We start from the raw sequence: 18,344 nt of genomic DNA on the forward strand, positions 1-18,344 counted from the left end.
TCTATCTATCTATCTATCTATCTATCTATCTATCTATCTATCTATCTATTTATTTTTGTGTGTTTATTTTATCAAATGCCTTATTAACTTCTAGTTTACATCATTCATTTCTACAAGATTTTGAGTTACAAATTTTCTTCCCGTTTTTCCCCGGCCCACCACCCCAAAATAGCGATCTCACTGAATATCCCATCCTCCAATCTGCTCTCTCCCATATCTTCTCCCATACCCGCTCCAACTTTTCAGTAGGGCACTATGGATCTCTATGCCCCAGTGCCTGTATATTTTATATCCCAGTGAAATGTAAAATAATATTAATAATAGTATATATAATTTTTTTTAAACATTTGATTTTAAAACTTTGAATTCCAGATTCATTCCCTTCCTCCCTTGTCACCCACCCTTACTGGGAAGATAAGCAATTCAATATAGGTTGTACATGTGTAGCTATACAAAACATTTCCATAGTGAATATATTGTAAAAGACTGACTGTATTTCCATCCCTCCTATCCCATCTCCCACTTGTGGTATTCTCTACTTTGATCCTGTCCCTTTTCAAAAGTGGGTGCTTCCAACTTCCCTCCCCCCCCCAGTCTGCCCTCCCTTCCATCACCACCCATCTCATTCCCTTCTCCCCTACTCTCCTGTAGGGTGAGATACCCTATTTAGTATGTATGTCATTCCCTCCCTAAGCCAAATTCAATGAGAATAAGGTTGACCCATTCCCTTTTGCCTTCCTATTCTTCCCCTCCATCATTTTCCCTTGCCCCTTCTGTATGATAGCTTACCCCATACTATCTCTCCCTATCTCCTCTCATTATATTCCTCTCTCACCTCTTAATTTCACCTTTTAAGTATCATCTCTTCCTATTGAATTGGTCCCATGCCCTCTGTGTATACCTGTACACATATATACACAGACTCAGATTTGTATTCATATACCAATATACCCTCCTATATAGACATATATACCGTGTTTCCCCGATAATAAGACTCTGTCTTATTATTTTTTTGGAAAGAAAAACACCAGAGGGCTTATTTTCAGGGGAGGGCTTATGTTGTCCTGCCTCAGCTCTCCTCCGCGGCACTGCTCTCAATGGCGCCAGCAAGCAAATCACTGGGGAAGAACAGGATGACGCGCTCACTGCTGCAGCTCTGATTGGATGCAGCTCGGAGCACGGCGTGCGTTTGGGGGGGGGAGGGCGTGCATACAGAGGGTACCGTAATGTAGCATGTAGCGCAGGGGATCACCTTCACTACAGTAGCAATCTCAATAGGGCTTATTTACAGGGGAGGGCTTATTTTAGAGGAATCTTATACAGTAAGGGGAGGGCTTATTTTCGGGATAGGTCTTATTATTGGGGAAACACGGTATGTATATATATATATATATATATATATATTTCTATTCCCTTCAACTATTTTCATACTTAGAAAAGTTTCATAAGTTACAATTATCATTTTTCCATGTAGGAACATAAATATACTTCAACTTTGATAAGTTCCTTATGATTTCTTTGCCCTGTTAACCTTTTCATGCTTATCTTGCTTCTTGTATCTGAATGTCAAATTTTCTTTTCAACTGGTTTTTTCATCAAGAATGCTTGAAAGTCCTCTTCTCTACTGAATGACCATATTTTCTCCTGAAATATTATACTCAGTTTTGTTGGGTAGGTAATTCTTGGTTTTAATCCCAGTTCCTTTGACCTCCAGAAATCATATTCCAAGCCCTTAGATCCCTCAGTGTAGAAGCTGCCAGATCCTGTGTTACCCTGATTGTGTTTCCACAATGTTCAAATTGTTTCTTCCTGCCTGCTTGTAATGTTTTCTCCTTGATCTGGGAATTCCAGAACCTGGCTATAATATTCCTAGGAGTTTTCCTTTGGGGATCTTTTTTAGGAGGTGATTGGTGGATTCTTTCAACCTCTGTTTTGCCCTCTGGTTTTAAAACATCAGGGCAATTTTCCTTGAGAATTTCTTGAAGGATGATTTCTAGATTCTTTTTTTGGTCATGGCTTTCAGGTAGTCCAATAATTTTTAAATTATCTTTCCTGAATCTATTTTCTAGGTCAGTGGTTTTTCCAATGAGATATTTCACATTTGCCTTCTTTTTTTATTTGTTTGGATCTGTTTAATAGTATCTTGATTTCTCACAAAGTCACTAGCTTCCATTTGCTGCAGTCTATTTCTGAAGGAATGGTTCTCTTCAGTGAGCTTTTGAGATTCTTTTTCTGTCTATCAAATTTGGCTTTTTAAGGCATTCTTCTCATTGCCTTTTTGAGCCTCTTTTGCCATTTGAGTTAGTCTATTTTTAAGTTGTTATTTTCTTCTGTCAGGTTGTTGACTCTTATTTCATAATTTTCTTGCATCGTTCTCATTTCTCTTCCCAATTTTTCCTCCACTTCTCTTATTTGGTTTTCAAAATCCTTCTTAAGGTCCTCTATGGCCTGTAACCAGCTTGTATTTTTCTTGGAAGCTTTTGGTGCAAGAGTTCTGACTTCACTCTCTTCCTCCTGTTCCATGCTTTGATCCTTTTTGTCCCCAAAATAGGAGTGCAAAGTTGGATTGCTCTGCTTGGTTTGCTTCCTTTGCCTGCTCATATTGCCACTCAATTACTTGACTTTTGAGCTTTTTGTCACAGTAGGACTCTGCTATGAGTAGGGAGAGCTTTGTCCCAAATAACTGGGGTTTTCTCAGCTGCTGAAGGTATTCGTTGGGTGCCCTCTCTGAAGCCTCCACACGTTCTGGCAAGCTGGTCACATAACCCAGGAGAACAATACAGATCCAAGCAGGTTAAAGCAAGAGCAATTACCCCTCAGACTGGTCACTTGGTCCCCCTACAATCTGTAGGCCAGGAGCTGAAGCTGCCATGTGGTAGCAGCTGCACGGCCACTGTGCCTCAGCAGCTTCTCCCTCCAGGGAATAAAGGCCAGACCGCATTCCCAACTACTGGATCCCAAAGTCTGCAATGCACTGACCTCTCACTTTTTCCTTAGCCTCTATGTGTTGATAACTTTGAAAACCACCACAGCTGCTGGTGATCTGAAGTCCCTCCAGGCCTTCCTACAGCTGGTCGGGCCTTCCTGGGGGTAAAACCTCTGGCTCCCGCGGGGCTGGGCTTGGCTCCCAGAGCACTGGGCTGGCCGCTTCCTGCTGGCCTGCTGGTCTATCCTCAGCGGGAGGTTAGCTTCTTTGTGTCATTTTGTGGGTTCTGTAGCTCCAAAGTTTGTTCAGAGCCACCTTTTACATTAATTGGAGGAGGTGGGACCTGGAGCTGAGTGGAAATCCTGTTTCTACTCAGCCATCTTGACTCCGACACCTATTATTTACTTTCTATTTAGTGTTTTCCTGAAAGACTCCCAGGCACCTCACTTCTACCTTGCAAAAGTCAATAGATAACTAAGCCAGAAGTATTTCTTTATTAAGTGTTTTAATCCAACCTTTTGTTGTACTAGATTGTGTCTAACAAACAAAAAGAAGATACTTTAATAGGATAGATTCAATATATAAAAATTATATACCAGAAACGTTACTAAACGTATTATTATGCTTAAGAGGTGGTTGTTATCCTTCATTCTTGAAGAGAACCAAAATGACTTCACTATGCTAGCGTCAAGTTTCAGTGTATCTGACTGTGGCTGATCAGACCAACATGAGCTCAGATGCTCTACCACAGATAGGCACAAATAGTCCATGTGAGCATTTGGGGCCAATTCTCTAAACTTGTGCATCCTGCTTTTCTTTTGAGCTGTTTCAATTCTGCTTTGATCATAGAGCACAGCACTTTCTCTGATGTGGGCACACCATGCTGAGAGGTCTTGTGCCAGTGTCTCCCACGTCACACAATCAATTCCAAAGTTCTTAAGAGAGACCTTGAGAATGTCCTTGTATCGCTTCTTCTGACTACCATATGAGCACTTGCCCTGTGTTAGTTCTCCATAAAGTAGTCTTTTTGGCACATAACAGGATAAATGGAAGCAATTTTGCTTCAAAGGACCTGATGTCCTTGGAGAGTCACTTTGCCCGTCACTTCTCCTTTCCAACTATTTTCTCATCCTGGAGAAATCTCTAGCCTGAGACCTCCTCTCTTGATTCATTCGGGTCCCCCATTCTTCACTTGGTACTGCATTTACCCCCCACATTTCTTCTCCTCCTACCCTTTCTACTTCCACCACCTTTTCCAGCTCTCTTTATTTATTATCTTCTTCCAATTGAAACACAGACTCCTAGAGAGTCAGGATTGTGTAGGTTGTTTGTATTTATATTCCCAGCACTTAACAAAACACCTGGCACATCATCAGTGCTTAATAAATGCTCACTCTGTCCCTTTTCTATTTTTTTCTACACAGTCTTATCTTTTTAACCTCCTTGGGCCTCTATTTCTTATAGTGTAAAATGAGAGGGTTATAAAAAAAAATGTCCTCAATGGTTCCTTTTGGTTCTAAGTCCATGATCTTATGATCATTTTTTAAAGGAAAATTCATTGATTCCATGATTCTTCCTGTAGCACAAGATTTTCTTCACTAATCTTTCTCAACACCTATGCTTTGGGAATATGTATTTATACTTTTTTAAAATTACTATTTTTGAACACCAGGGGGCACCAAATAATGAAAATTGTTGTTTTCCATCAAAGAGCAACAGACTTATGAGGAGAAAGTGACAGTGTATTTTTAGGCTCTTGATAGATCAAAATAGCAACAGTATTTGTGTCTAATGAGTAAGGACTGTAAGAATCATACTGCTTTGATGCTGTTTGTCTGCCAAAAATCTGTCAGCGTTTTTTTGTTTATCTATTTTTCAGGTTGATTTATTATATACTTGGTGGAAGAAGAAAAATATTCAACTACTACCTTGGGCTAATGGTTCAGATAAATTCTCTCTTTTTTTTTTAAAGCAATCTGGGTTAAGTAACTTGCTCAAGGTTACACGGCCAGTTATTTCTCACTGTGGTGCTGAGTATCTGAGCCCGGATTTGATCCAGGTCATCCCGACACTGGAGCCAGTGCTCTTACTCGTTGTGCTACCTGGCCCCCCCAGGATAAATTCTTTTTAAGTGAAAGTTTTATTTGGTGCTATTAGTTTTGTATTTTGTATGAGAGGTATGATTTTCTTGAGACTAGAAATAGCGCCTACATTCCAAATAAAAGAAATGTTGAGCTTTGATGTTCTACATAGAGTATGACATTTCTAGTGATATTGTCATAATGCCCATTTATGTCTTTAGATTAGATTAGATTAGAACAAATCTCCATGAGCCACACCTTCCTTAATTATCAGTCTTATAAGGGTACTGAATGCCACATAAATTATTTCTTTATCACTTGTATTTTTATAAAAAAGTGTGTGCATATATGTACATACATATTTCCTTTATAAAGATTTATTATGAGCTTGATATTGCCTTAATAATTATGAACTTAAACATCAGTAAACCAGTTAAACTTACCCTACAATTACTTCCATTTTAACAATAAAGCTAGTTTTCAACAAATAAAATGTCATAGTCATGTTACTCAATCACTTTTAAGTTTCCATCAAGATTCTTTGCCCCTCTTTTCCGTTTTGTTTTTCTTAAGTGTGTGGCCTTTTAAAATATTTTAAATTAAATTTTTTTCAATTAATAAAAATCATATGTTTTTCCCTCTACGGGAGAAGGGGGGAATCACTCTTATAAATTATCCATAATTAAGCAAAACATCCATATATCATATATATGCATGTTTGTACGTGTGTGTTGCTTTTAATTATTTTTGGAATATAAATTGTGAAGGCATGTCATAGAATTATTTGTAACTTTCATCTCTAATTATTAGTGAAGTTGAACATTTTTTCAAGTAATTATTAACAATTTGGTTTTTCTTCCCCTTTTTGAAAACTGTTTAGTCATATCCTTTGGGCATTTATCTATGGACAACTAAGATTATACATATATACATGCATGTATGCATACATGCATGCATAAATACATATAAATGTATTGCTCGATTGATTCAGGGTCCAGAATAAGGAACACACATACATACGCTCACAACTTGAATGTGTCATCTTCTTAAAAGGAGGTAGGTAGCGTACTTCATCATCAGTCCTCTGGAATCTTGGTTAGTTGTCTTATTCATCAGAGTTAGTCTTTGAAAGTTGTTTGCTTTAAAATGTGTTTTGTTTTTTCTGATTCTGCTAAATTCCCTCTGCACCAGTTCATACTGTTTCAGTATTGTTGTTTTTTTCACTTGACATTATCTCTTCAACAAGGTCTTTGGATATTTCTTAATATTGCTTACATTTGGCTGTCTTAATTATACATATAGAACACATATATGTATTGTGTTACATCAAAGGAACAATATTTATTTTACCATTTTCTTGTTATCAGACATTTAGATTTTTCCAGGTTTTTATATTTATAAATATTGTTGTTGCTTTAACATTTTTTAACAGAAAGCCCCCTTAACAAAACGATTTTGATGACACATTTGGGGTGTGTGTATATGCATGCCTGCATGTGTGCACACATATATGTACATATATATGTGTATGTGTATATAGATATATATAAAAACAATGTAATTATGGACTCAAAGGGGATGATTCTTTTTTTTGTACGTCAACTCAGTGTTGATACATTGCTTTCTAGAACGTTTCTGGAAACTTTTTTCAATTCTAGTTTGTAATTCCATCAACAAAAATGAACATACATGATTCCTCACACTCTTGCCAGCATTGAGTTTTGCTGCTTTTAACTTTTTTTGCCAGTATAAGAGTTGTGAGGACATGTCCTGGAATTATTTTAATTTACATCTCTGATTATTAGTGAAGTTGAAAATTTTTTCCAAGTCATTATTGACAATTTGGTTTTCCCCTTTCAAAAACTTTTTGGTCATATCCTTTGGTTATTTATCCATGAAGGACTAAGAGTTACTTTGGTAAATATCACATTTTCTTGTGTAGTACAAAATTCAAATTATCTTTCTTTTTTATTGTAAAGTTTCCTCAGTCTTATTATTTTTCTTTTTATCTTTCAGGATATTTTTATTTTAATGTAATCAAGCACATATTTTTTGTCCTTAATCAGTTCTTTTGTTTAATAGGAAAAAGTTACCACTCCATAATTGAGATTTAAAAAATTATTTCATTTCATCCATCTTTTTATAGTCCTTATTTTTATGTCTAAATTGATTATCTATTCCTGATGGAATTTACTGAATTATATGTTATGATGAATGAGTCCTAATACAGTTCCTGCCAAATTGCATTCATTTTTTCCAAATACATTTTTAAGTATATCAATATCAAGTAAGAAAAAAAAAAGCAGAAGTGTGAACCCCCAAAATTTGTAATTGCCATGGGGGGATGTTCAGTGTAGAGTTCATCCAGAAAAGGGATTTCCTACAGTTGATGAAAGTCTTCTTATGCTCCTGTTTTAAGGGACATTTTGCTCTCCTGAATTAGATCCTTAATTACTCAAGAAGTTTTCTTGACTTACTAGTTACACAGTCATTCAACAAGGATTTTTAAAACATCTGTTATATGTAGTAAATACCAAGAAGAAAACCAAAACAGCCTTGTCCTTAAGGAGGTAATTTGAGAAAACAACTTGTACACAAATAAGTAAATATAAAATATGTATAGCATAAAATACACACACACACATCAGGAGATGCCTTTTAGGTATACAGATATATAGATTTAACTACCTATTGTGTATACGTATTTATGTCTCCGATTAAAATGCGTATTCCTTAAGTGCAGGGCCTGGCTTTTTGTTTTGTTCATTTGTTGTTTGTTTGTTTGTTTGATTTTTTTTTTTTTGGCCTTTCTTTGTATCTCCAGTGCTTAGCACAGTGCCTGGCACATATCATTTGCTTAATATATACTTGATGACTGACTGGCACTTGAGTTGAACCTTGAATGGAATTAGGTGCTCCAAGAGACACAGGTGAGGGAGTGGAGAGCATTGTATTAATTGGCATAAAAACATGGAGAAGGGCAGCTAGGTGGCACAGTGAATAGAGCACTGGCCCTGGAGTCAGGAGGACCTGAGTTCAAATGTGACCTCAGACACTTAACACTTACTAGCTGTGTGTCCTTGGGCAAGTCACTTAATCCCACTTGCCCTACCTTCCCCCCTCCAAAAAGACCAAAAAAGTAAAATTAAAATAAAAAAAAACCATGGAGATAGGAGTCAGGAATGTTAGTTATGGGGAAAAGCATAGTAACCAAGTTTGCCTGGAATGCAATGTGCTGTGATAATAAGAAGTGTGGAAAAAGAGATTTGAGCTATATTGTAAAGAGCTTTAAATGCTTCACAGCATTCTCTCAGTTGAGACTATCCTGCTGCAAGTCATTGATTACTGTAAAAGAATTGAAGTGCCACCTTAAATTCAATTCAATTCCACAAACATTTATTAAATGCTCACTATGATCAAGACTTTGTGCTGGATGCTGAGGCATACAAAGACAGAAACAAAGACTAAATGGCAATTGAAGGATGCATGGTAGGTATTAAGGGGCTGTAACATATTACTATTACAAAACTGCACAAGTGAAGCAGCATAAAATACATTTAAAAAGGAATATCCAAAAGTATAAGTAAGGCTAGTAATAATACACAAGTAATGTGGTGAAAGAAACAAATAACCACTTAATATTCTAAAAGTATTAGTTTTCTTATTTCTTCTTTAACCAATCAATTATAGTTTCATTTATTGTTTTCAGCTTTCCCTGTAGTCTTATAACTTTACTTCATATTGTTGTGATTTGATTCTGCTTTTTATTATGTCATTGCCTGAAAACACAGCATGTATAATTTTAGCTTTTTAAAAAATTTGTTATGCTTGTCTGTGATCCATATGTACTTGAAAAATGTGTGTGCTTTTTATCCCATTTAGTTTTCTCCATATATATTAGACCCAACTTATTAAGTAGATGTTATTTTATTTTTTAAATCTTTTGATAATGGAATGTTAAAATCTCTACTGTTACTTTGTTTTTTTTCTATTCATGAATTATAAATTATTAATTTAATTTTAAAGTTATCTTTATAGTTTAACAATAAACATTTATTATTCATTTTTCCTTTCATTGTTGTGCAATGCTCCTGCTATCTCTTTCAATGTTTTCTACTTTGAATTTTCTTTATTATTTCATATACCAGTAAAACCATGTGTGCCTGATTTTCTGTTTTTCTTTTTTTGCCTACACAATGTATTTTGAAAAGGCATGCAGTGTGGTGTAGAGCAGAGGTGCTAAACTCAAATAGAAACAAGCCCCTGAGGCCTCATATTGACTTAGAAAACCACAAATGAACATTGTTTATGTTGTGTTGTATCTTAATTAATTTTGTTAAATGTTTTCCAATTCATTTTGACGCTCCAGTGGAGTTTGCTGTTAGCTTGACCCTTCTGGTATAGGAGAGCAATGAATCTATGTCTTACATGAAGTCTCCCACTTTTTCTTCTATTTATATATTCTCCTTTCAGTTATTTCCACTAAACTCATTCATTTTTTGTTTCTTTCTTTTAGAGAGGTAATCCTTTTGAAAAATCCATCTTTCACTTTGAGGCTGTACTTTCAGTTGTTACAGAGTTTATAGAACTTGTTATAGTTGTTATAGAGTTTATAGTTGTTATAGGGTATATAGTTGTTACAGAGTTTATAGTTGTTATAGAGTATATAGTTGTTACAGAGTTTATAGGTTGGGGGAGAGGAGGGTTCTAGATTTGTAGTAATTTTTTCATACTGGCCGGTGATTTCTTTGATTTATGCAGCTCTATAAGAACTTTAGTTCTTATATAGGGGCTTTGTATTAGAGGCAAATTCTGCCCCATGCTAGGATTTGGGGTGGGATGGGGGATAGTGAACCCTGCTGGACCTTGCCTTGGGTCCCCTAGGTTTGGTGCTGATCTCCGCAGCATAGGGTTAGACCTTCTTGAACCTTCGAGGTTCAGAACCCCCTATTTCCATTGCCTTCTCTTGTTGCTGCTGCTGCTGTTACTGTTGTTCGCTCTTTGTTCTCAAAGAGGACCAATGACATCACATGGGTGATGTTTTGATTTGCCTGGGAATTAGATTTAAGTGACTGCAGGACTGTACAAAGTCCTCAGACTCACTCTCCTCCAGAGTCATCCAAGTCCAGCGGCATGATGAAAGTCAAGAATCTCAGGACATTGTTAGGTATTTCAGAGCCTCAGAGCCTGGGGTGTCCTAATCTGAGCAAATTATATTGCTGTGCTGGTTGCCTACTGCAAAGCCCTGAGGTTTCCACAGCCTCTACCCTGGGAACTTCTGATTATGCTGGGGCTTTGACAAGTTTTTCAAATTTCTCAGAGGAGCCCTCAGCTCTCTGGATTCCTTTATAGGCTACATGTGTCCCTCATTCTTAGAGGTAACCCTGTGGCTTTATGGGTAGCCCCTCTTTCCTATAATCTGTGGCTGACTTTGTTCAGTTCTGGGATGGAAAAGGTAACTGGTTTCTCAGTAGACTCCTTGATCAGTATTCAGTCTTATTCAACATTTAGGGTTTTGCTGGAAAAGAATCAGAACGATTATCTATTCTGCAGTCATTCGGGGTTTTTTTTTTATTTCTAGTTCTTTGCTACCACAAAACATTCTAGGATGAATATTTTTATGTATATATGAGACCTTTCAGCCTTTTAACTTTTTAGCATATCTGCATATCATTGGTATCTTTGAGTTAAAAGGTATAGACATTTACTCACTTTTGAAGTACACTTGAATTTTAAGTAGATTTCTGCATTGTTTTCCAGAACAACTGGACCAATTCAGAACTCCTCTGTGGTTATTAGTGTGCCTGACATTCCTCTATCTTTCCAAAATGGACTATTATCCATTTTTTTTTGTAATCTTTGCTAATGTTCTAGTCAAGAATGAACTCTAAAAGTTGTTTTAATTTGTATTTCTCTTATTACTAGTGATTTGGAGTACTCTTTAGCTCAGTAGTTAGTAGTTTTCAATTCTTTTAATAATATTTGTTCATATCATTTTGACCATTTATCCGTGGGGGGATGGCTCATGATTTTTATGTGTTTGTAATACTTGCAGTTTTCTTTTTATTTTGAATATCAAACCTTCATCAAAGCTTTTCGATGCAAAGATTCTGCTTAACTATGGAGTTTCCCTTTTCCGAGTTTCATTGATTTTGTTCCTGCAGAAACTTTTTCATCTCTTATGTTTAAAATCATTTCTCTTTTGTGATTTCTTCTAGCCATTGCTTATTGTAAAATCCCTGCCTAATCATTGTTGCTAGAAGTTAGAACTTTGAATTATCAGCTTTTGACCTAGATTAGTAACCATTTTATGTAATGGAAAATTGTGTTGATAAAGTCTTGACTCTTGCCTGTTAAGTAGTAGTTTGCTTCTTTTCTCTTCTCTCTGCAGCTTCTGAGGCCTTCTGTGCCATACCTAATTTTAGTGCATTGCAGTAATCTAGCCTGTATGTGACAAATGCATATATTACTATGACTAAGTCTGCCTGTAAAAGAAAAGAAGGCAATGTCCTGGGCAATGATAGCAGAAAGCATTTTTGGCCAACAAAATGATCTGGGAGTCCAGGAGCAGTAATTAATTAGACAGAACTTATCGACTTTGTACCTTTGATATTCTGGGAAAGTATTCCTTCAGTTTGAGGTGCCTCTGCATATTAGGCCCTTTCTCAAGGTCCATTCTGTTGTTTTTTGTATTAAAATAACTTAGTGTCAGGGTTCAGGGCTTTTTTTTTTTGACTGAGGAATGAAAAAAAAATCCTTAAATACACAAATTCTTTTTCATGACTGTCCTTATATTTAAATTTAGAATTGCTAATCCATCAGTCAGTTAATAGGTTAAGAATTTAACTACTCAATTTGCTGATCAATTTAAAGCTTATTAGGCTCTGGCATTCTAGATTCTGAGCTTTTTGACTGAACTGTGATAATGGGAAATACATTCAAGGGAGAGAAAGTAAGATCTTTCTCTTTATAGCAGTTTTCTATCAGCCTTTAGTAATACTTGTATATTTTAACATCTTTCTTTCAATAGTAAATTTAAAATAAGGCAAAAGGGATATTTAATATTTCAGTATTTAAGTAGGCTTTATTAATATCTTAGCAGTGGGGATCATAGCTCTCTACACTTTTTTCTTCTCTGTGACTCTATATAAATCTTTCACAGGAGATCTGCTATTATGCTGGAGGCCTTCCTTTGTTCTTTTCACATTTTATGGGTACCAATTTAAAACAGGCCTTTAATTCCTCCTTTTACCCATGTAGCTGATTCATGTCCTTTTTGGCTCATTTTTATCTTTTGTGATATCTTTTTTTTTTATCACTTTGTTAATATGTTGTTGACTACTCACATCCACCATATATCATTCCATTGCCCTTCAGTCACCTTAAATTCCAATTCTGAAGAAATTTTTATGGCCTATAATTTTCAGCCTTTTAGTATCACTTTTAAAGTACTTGTGTTAAAAAAAAATATCAGCTATTGTGACAAGGAATTGCTTTGAATCATGGATAGCACTGCACCTTTTCAGACTACTTACACACTACCCCTTTCAGTGGTCCAGTCATATTAGATTACTTGTTCTCCATACAGGATGCTCCTGTCTTTGTGTCTTTTTGGGGGGTATCCTACAAGTCTAGAATGCTCTCCTAGCACCCCTCTGCCTCCTGTGAGGCAAAGTATGAAGGAGTACAAACATTGCTGAAAAGGGTGGCTAAGACTTCAGTGAGTGCTAGAGAATGGAAGGAGTGAGAAAGGAATTAGAGCCCCAGGAAAAACAGTGGACCCCTCTACTAGCATGTCTGCTTCAAACCTAGCCTCAGTGTTCATCATCCAAGGAAATAACCCTTTTGGAGGTAGGCAGCCTGTGCCAAGCTGGTCCAACCACCATAATCACTACGTTCCTCACACCTCGCTTGATATATACCAGGTCCCTAAGCCCTTATAGGAAAATAGCCTACGTTGCTCCTTACTTGCACAAATCATAGACCAATATGGCATATAAAGAGAGTAAACCCAAGAACCCCCCCCCCACTGGCCCTATTTTTGGTCTGATCCCTGAAACCCATCCTAGGAAAGTAGCCTTTGTGGAGATGTGACTTGGCATTTCGCAGGTGCTACACAGTTCCCACCTCCTCAATTATTACAGCTCTTGGACACCTGGACAAAATATTTTTTGCCACCAAAGTCTTTGACAGTGTCAAATGTTTCAATATCAAAAACTTAAATGGTTTTCTTGATGAAAATGACATTAAAGAAAACGCATTACCATCTTTTTTGCTGTTACAGACTAAGGACCAATGGCTCCCTTTTTGTGTTGTCTCTATTCAAAATTTAGTCCTTTGAGAGCAGGAACTATCTCTTTTTTCTAGCCTATTTGTGTCCTTAGTGCTTAACATAGTATTCTGTATATAATAAGCACTTAATAGATCCTTTTTTTTTAATACATTCATTCATTTCTGGAATCCCTAAATTCCATCCTCTGTGGGCCATGTCCAATGCTCCAAGGTGTAGTACCTCCTCTACTAAGGTTATTTATATGTGATTTGTGTATGTCTTATACAGGGTATCCCAAAAGCCTTGGTAGAGTTTTAAGTTAGTAAAGCTGTTTAAACTATTAAAATGTAAAACTCCACTATGACTTTTTTTTTAACTCTTTATATAATATACCTGCAAATGTTCGTGTTGAATCTGTAAGTAGGATGTTAACTCCTTGAAGGCAAGGAATGTTTTTCTTTGTGTTTTCAGTCTTAGCACAGTGCCAGGTACATATTATAATAAATACGTGTTTGGTTATTGTTTTCTCAAATGCAGGTCAGCTTGTTCTCAATTAAAGAGTACAAATTTGGAATTAAAGGATCTGGGTTCAAATCCAAGTTTAGGTATTTATTACCTGTGTGATCTTGGGTAAGTCACTTCATTGAATTTGTTTCCTTATCTGTAAAAAGAGGGTGCCAGAGCATAGGGTCTCTGAGTTCACTTCAAGATATAAATTTAAGACCCAGTTCAATTCTGTCATCCATTTGTAGTGCCTGTCTAAGATGTGGGTATTGATGGAACAACTTGTCAGAAGCATAATCTGACTAAGATGTATTTTTTTCCTGTTGAATTTTTTTGTTATTCATTGATAGGTTTATCTCTTTAGAGAAGCCACTGGTTTCATTGAAGAAACCTTTGAATATTCTAGGTTTTGATACAGTCTATGCCATATCGTACACAAACAGGAATATTTGGAGAGCCTTACCACCTTTTGGCAATTACTCTTATGTTTAGAATTTGCCAGTAATAATCTCTTTGACAATGCCAAACAGCTTTGGTGAACATGTGCTTTTTTTCTTTTTTTTTTTTAATTTCTCACATTGTAGAGGATCATTGAATGAAATTTTCTGTCATCCCTTAGTGAGTGAAGCATGTGACTTTTTTTATTTTTGAAAATACTATTTTTTCTAATTTCATTAAAATTTTAAAGTATTTTTTAAATTTTAAATTCCAAATTCTCAAGCCTTCCTCCTTGTACTCATCCCTCATTCAGAAGGCAAGTAGTTTGACATAGGTTAGACATGCAGTCATACAAAACATACTTTGATATTAGTCATGTTGTGAAAAAGACAAAAGAAGAAAGAAGGAAAAGGAAAGAAAAATTAATAAAACTTTAAAAATTATCCTTTGATCTGCATTCAGACTCTATCAGTTCCTTCTCTGGAGGTGGATAGCATTTTTCATCATGAGTCCTTCAGAATTATGTTAGATCATTGTATTGTTCAGAATAGCTAAGTAATTCACAGTTGAACATCATACAGTATTGCTGTCAACTCTGTGCAATGCTTTCCTGGTTCTGCTCACTTCACTATCAGTTTGTGTAAGTCTTTCCAGGTTTCTTCTGAAAGCATCCTGCTCATCATTTGTTATAGTACAACAGTATTTCATCACAATCATATACTATGCCTTGTTCAACCATTCCCCAGTTGATGTGCTTCCTCTCAAATCCAATTATTTGTCAATACAAAAGATCTGCTGTAAATATTTTTGTAGTCATGTGTCCCTTCTCCTTTTTATTTTTTTCAATTCTTTGGGATTTAGACCTAATGGCTGTCGTGCTTGTCCTTTGTTTTCAAAGACTGTGACAATCACAAAGTGATGTCTTGGACTTGTGTTTCAATTGGATTTAAACGAGGCAGAATTGCGCAAAATTATAAGCCACACTCTCTCTTCAGAGTCAGTCTAGTAGCAGGACAAAAGTCAAGAAGACTGGCAACCCAGGATGCAGTGGATAACCTTGGCATAGTATTATTGCTGGGTCAAAGGATATGGAGAGTTTTATAGCCTTTTGTGCATAATTTCAAATTGGAAATTTGAAAAATCCAATTTGAAAATTTGAAATCCAACCGGAAAGGTTGGATCAATTCACAACTCTACCAGCAGTGCATTAATGCCCCAATTGCCCCACATCTTCAACATTTGTTGTTTTCCTTTTCTCTCATATTAGCCAATCACATAGGTGTGAGCTGGTGCCTCAGAATTGTTTTAATTTGCATTTCTCTAATCAATAGTGATTTAGAGCATTTTTTCATATGACTATAGACAGCTTTTATTTCTTAATCAGAAAACTGCCTAATATGCTCTGACCATTTCTCAATTGGGGAATGACTTGTATTCTTAAAAATTTTACCTAATTCTTTCTATAGTTAAAATATGAGGCCTTTATCAGAGAAACTTGCTGTAAAATCTCTACCCTTCACCCCCCACTTACTGCACCCCACCCCCATTCCCACCTATTTCCTGCTTTCCTTCTAATTTTGGCAGTATTATTTTTGTTTGTGTAAAACCTTTTTAATTTTATGTAATAAAAATCAGCCACTTTATATCCCATAATACTCTGTTATTTGTTTGTGAGAAATACTTCTCTTATCCATAAATCTGACAGGTAAACTGTTCCATGCTTTCCTAATTTGCTTGTGGTATCACCCTTTATGTCTAAATCATGTACCTATTTTGAACTTATTTGGCTCAGTGGTGTGATATGTTAATCTATACCTAGTTCCTGTCAAACTGGTTTTCAGTTTTCCCAGCAGTTTTTTGTCAAATAGTGAGTTTTTGTCCCAAAAGCCTGGATCTTTGGGTTATCAAATACTAGATTACTATGGCTATTTACTACTGTGTACTGATAACTATTCTATTCCACTGATCCACATCTCTATTTCTTAGCCAGTATCAGACTGCTTTAATGATTATCAATTTTTAATATAATTTGAGATCTAGTATAGCTAAGCTACCTTCTTTCATATTTTTTCATTGATTCCTTTGATATTCTTCACCATTCTAGATAAATTCCCCCCCCCTTTTTTTAGCTTTCTAAAATAATTTTTGGTAGTTTTATTGGTATACATAGTAAATTAATTTAGGTAGAATTATCATTTTTATTACATTGGGTCAGCCTCACTGAGAAAAATTAATATATTTCCAATTGTTTAGATCTGACTTTATTTGTGTGAAAAGTGTTTTATAATTATGTTCATATAGTTCCATGGTAGATTCCCAAGCATTTTATATTGTCTAGAGTAATTTTAAATGGAATTTCTCCTCGTATCTCTTGCTGCTAAATTTTGTTGGCAATAATGGAAATGATGGTGACTTATGTGGTTTATTTTATATCCTGTAGCTTTGTTAAAGTTATTAATTAATTATTTCCACTATTTTTTAAATTGATTCTCTAGCATTCTTTAAGCATACCATCACATCATCTACAAAGAGTGATAGTTTTGTTTCCTCATTACCTATTCAAATTCTTTCAATTTCTTTTTCTTCTCTTATTGCTATAGCTATAATTTCTCATACAATATTGAATAACAGTGGTGATAATAGGCATCCTTGCGTCACCCCTGATCTTACTGAAAAGGCTTCTGGCTTACTTACCCCTATTACAGATATTACTTGCTCTTGGTTTTAGATAGATACTACTTATTATTTTAAGGAAAACTCCATTTATTCCTATGCTCTGTAGCATTTTTTTTATTAGGAATGTATGTTGTATTCTTCATCTATTGAGATAACCATATTATTTGTTTTTCTAAGATTGGGTTATTTAATTATTTGATTTCCTGTTCTACTAATCTGAGCAATTTATATTTTTGTAAATTTTCATCCATTTTATTGAGATTTTTAGATTTATTGGCATATAATTGAGCAAAAATACCCCCAATAAATGCTTTAATTTTCTCTTCCTTGATGATGAGTTCGCCTTTTTTGTTTTTGATAATGGATAATTTGGTTTTCTTTTTTAAAATAATAACCAATGCTTTATTTTTTTCACATAAAACCATCTCCTAACTTTATTGATTAGTGCAATGGTTTTTCTACTTTCAATTTGATTAATCTCTCCTTTGATTTTAAGGATTTCCATTTTCTGTGCAATTGGGGATTTTTATTTTGTTCTTTTTTCTAGGTTGTTGTTTTTCTTGTTGCATACCCAATTCGTTGATCTACTATTTCTCTGATTAATTGATATGTGTGGTATATTGTCTCATTGTAGTTATTCTCTTTAATGAAATTATAGATGGTTTGTATGATTTGTCCTTTGACCCACTCACTCTTTAGGATTAAATTATTTAGTTTTCAACTAATTTTAATCTAATTTTCTGTGGCCTTTTATTGAATATAATTTTTATTGTATTTTGATCTGAAAAAGATACATGTAATATTTCTGCTTTTCTGCATTTGGTGGTGAGGTTTTTAGGCCTTAATACATGGTCAGTTTTTTTTTTGTAGATGCCACATACCATTGAGAAAAAAAGACATATTTCTTTCTATTTTCATTCATTTTTCTCCAGAGATCTCTCATACCTAACTTGTCTAAAATTCTATGTATCTCTTTAATTTTTTTCTTGTTTGTTTTTTGGTCAAATTTATCTGGTTCTGAGTGGGGAGAGTTGGGGTCCCTCACTGGTATAGTTTTACTGTCTATTTCCTCCTGTGACTCCCCTAATTTGCCCTCCTTTCTATCAACCTCCCTCCCTTAGCCCTCACCTTCTGTCATCTCCCTCCCTGTAGGGTAAGATAGATGTCTATATCCAGCTGAGTGTGTGTTCTTCCCTCTAAACCAATTTTCATGAGAGTAGGGTTCAAGTATTTCTCACTACCACCACCTCCATTTTCCCCTCCATTGTAAAAGCTCTTGTGACTCTTTTTTGTAAGATAATTTACCCCTATTCCACCTCTCTCTTTTCCCCCTCCCTCCCCTTTCCCCCTGACCTTAAGGCTATAATTGAGGATAGATAGATAGATAGATAGATAGATAGATAGATAGATAGATAGATAGATAGATAGATAGATAGATAGATAGATA

General features: G+C 35.4%; 1 protein-coding gene across 15 annotated transcripts in view; it reads left to right on the forward strand.

Annotated features, from left to right (window-relative positions):
* RNF180 (ring finger protein 180) overlaps positions 1–18,344 on the forward strand; it is a 225,207-nt gene that overhangs the window by 85,067 nt on the left and 121,796 nt on the right. Inside the window, exon 6 of one of the 15 annotated variants that reach the window (XM_069096401.1) lies at positions 13,817–13,909. The exons of the other annotated variants lie outside the window; for them this stretch is intronic. Coding sequence (XP_068952502.1) covers positions 13,817–13,903 — 87 coding nt within the window. The 3' untranslated portion in view covers positions 13,904–13,909. The remainder of the gene's footprint in view (positions 1–13,816; positions 13,910–18,344) is intronic. 15 annotated transcript variants of the gene reach the window in all.

Source organism: Petaurus breviceps, unplaced genomic scaffold (genome assembly GCF_028583685.1).
Source record: "Petaurus breviceps papuanus isolate PSGF00001 unplaced genomic scaffold, PetGlider_PUasm1.0 229, whole genome shotgun sequence".
In the NCBI taxonomy this organism is placed as follows: domain Eukaryota; kingdom Metazoa; phylum Chordata; class Mammalia; order Diprotodontia; family Petauridae; genus Petaurus; species Petaurus breviceps.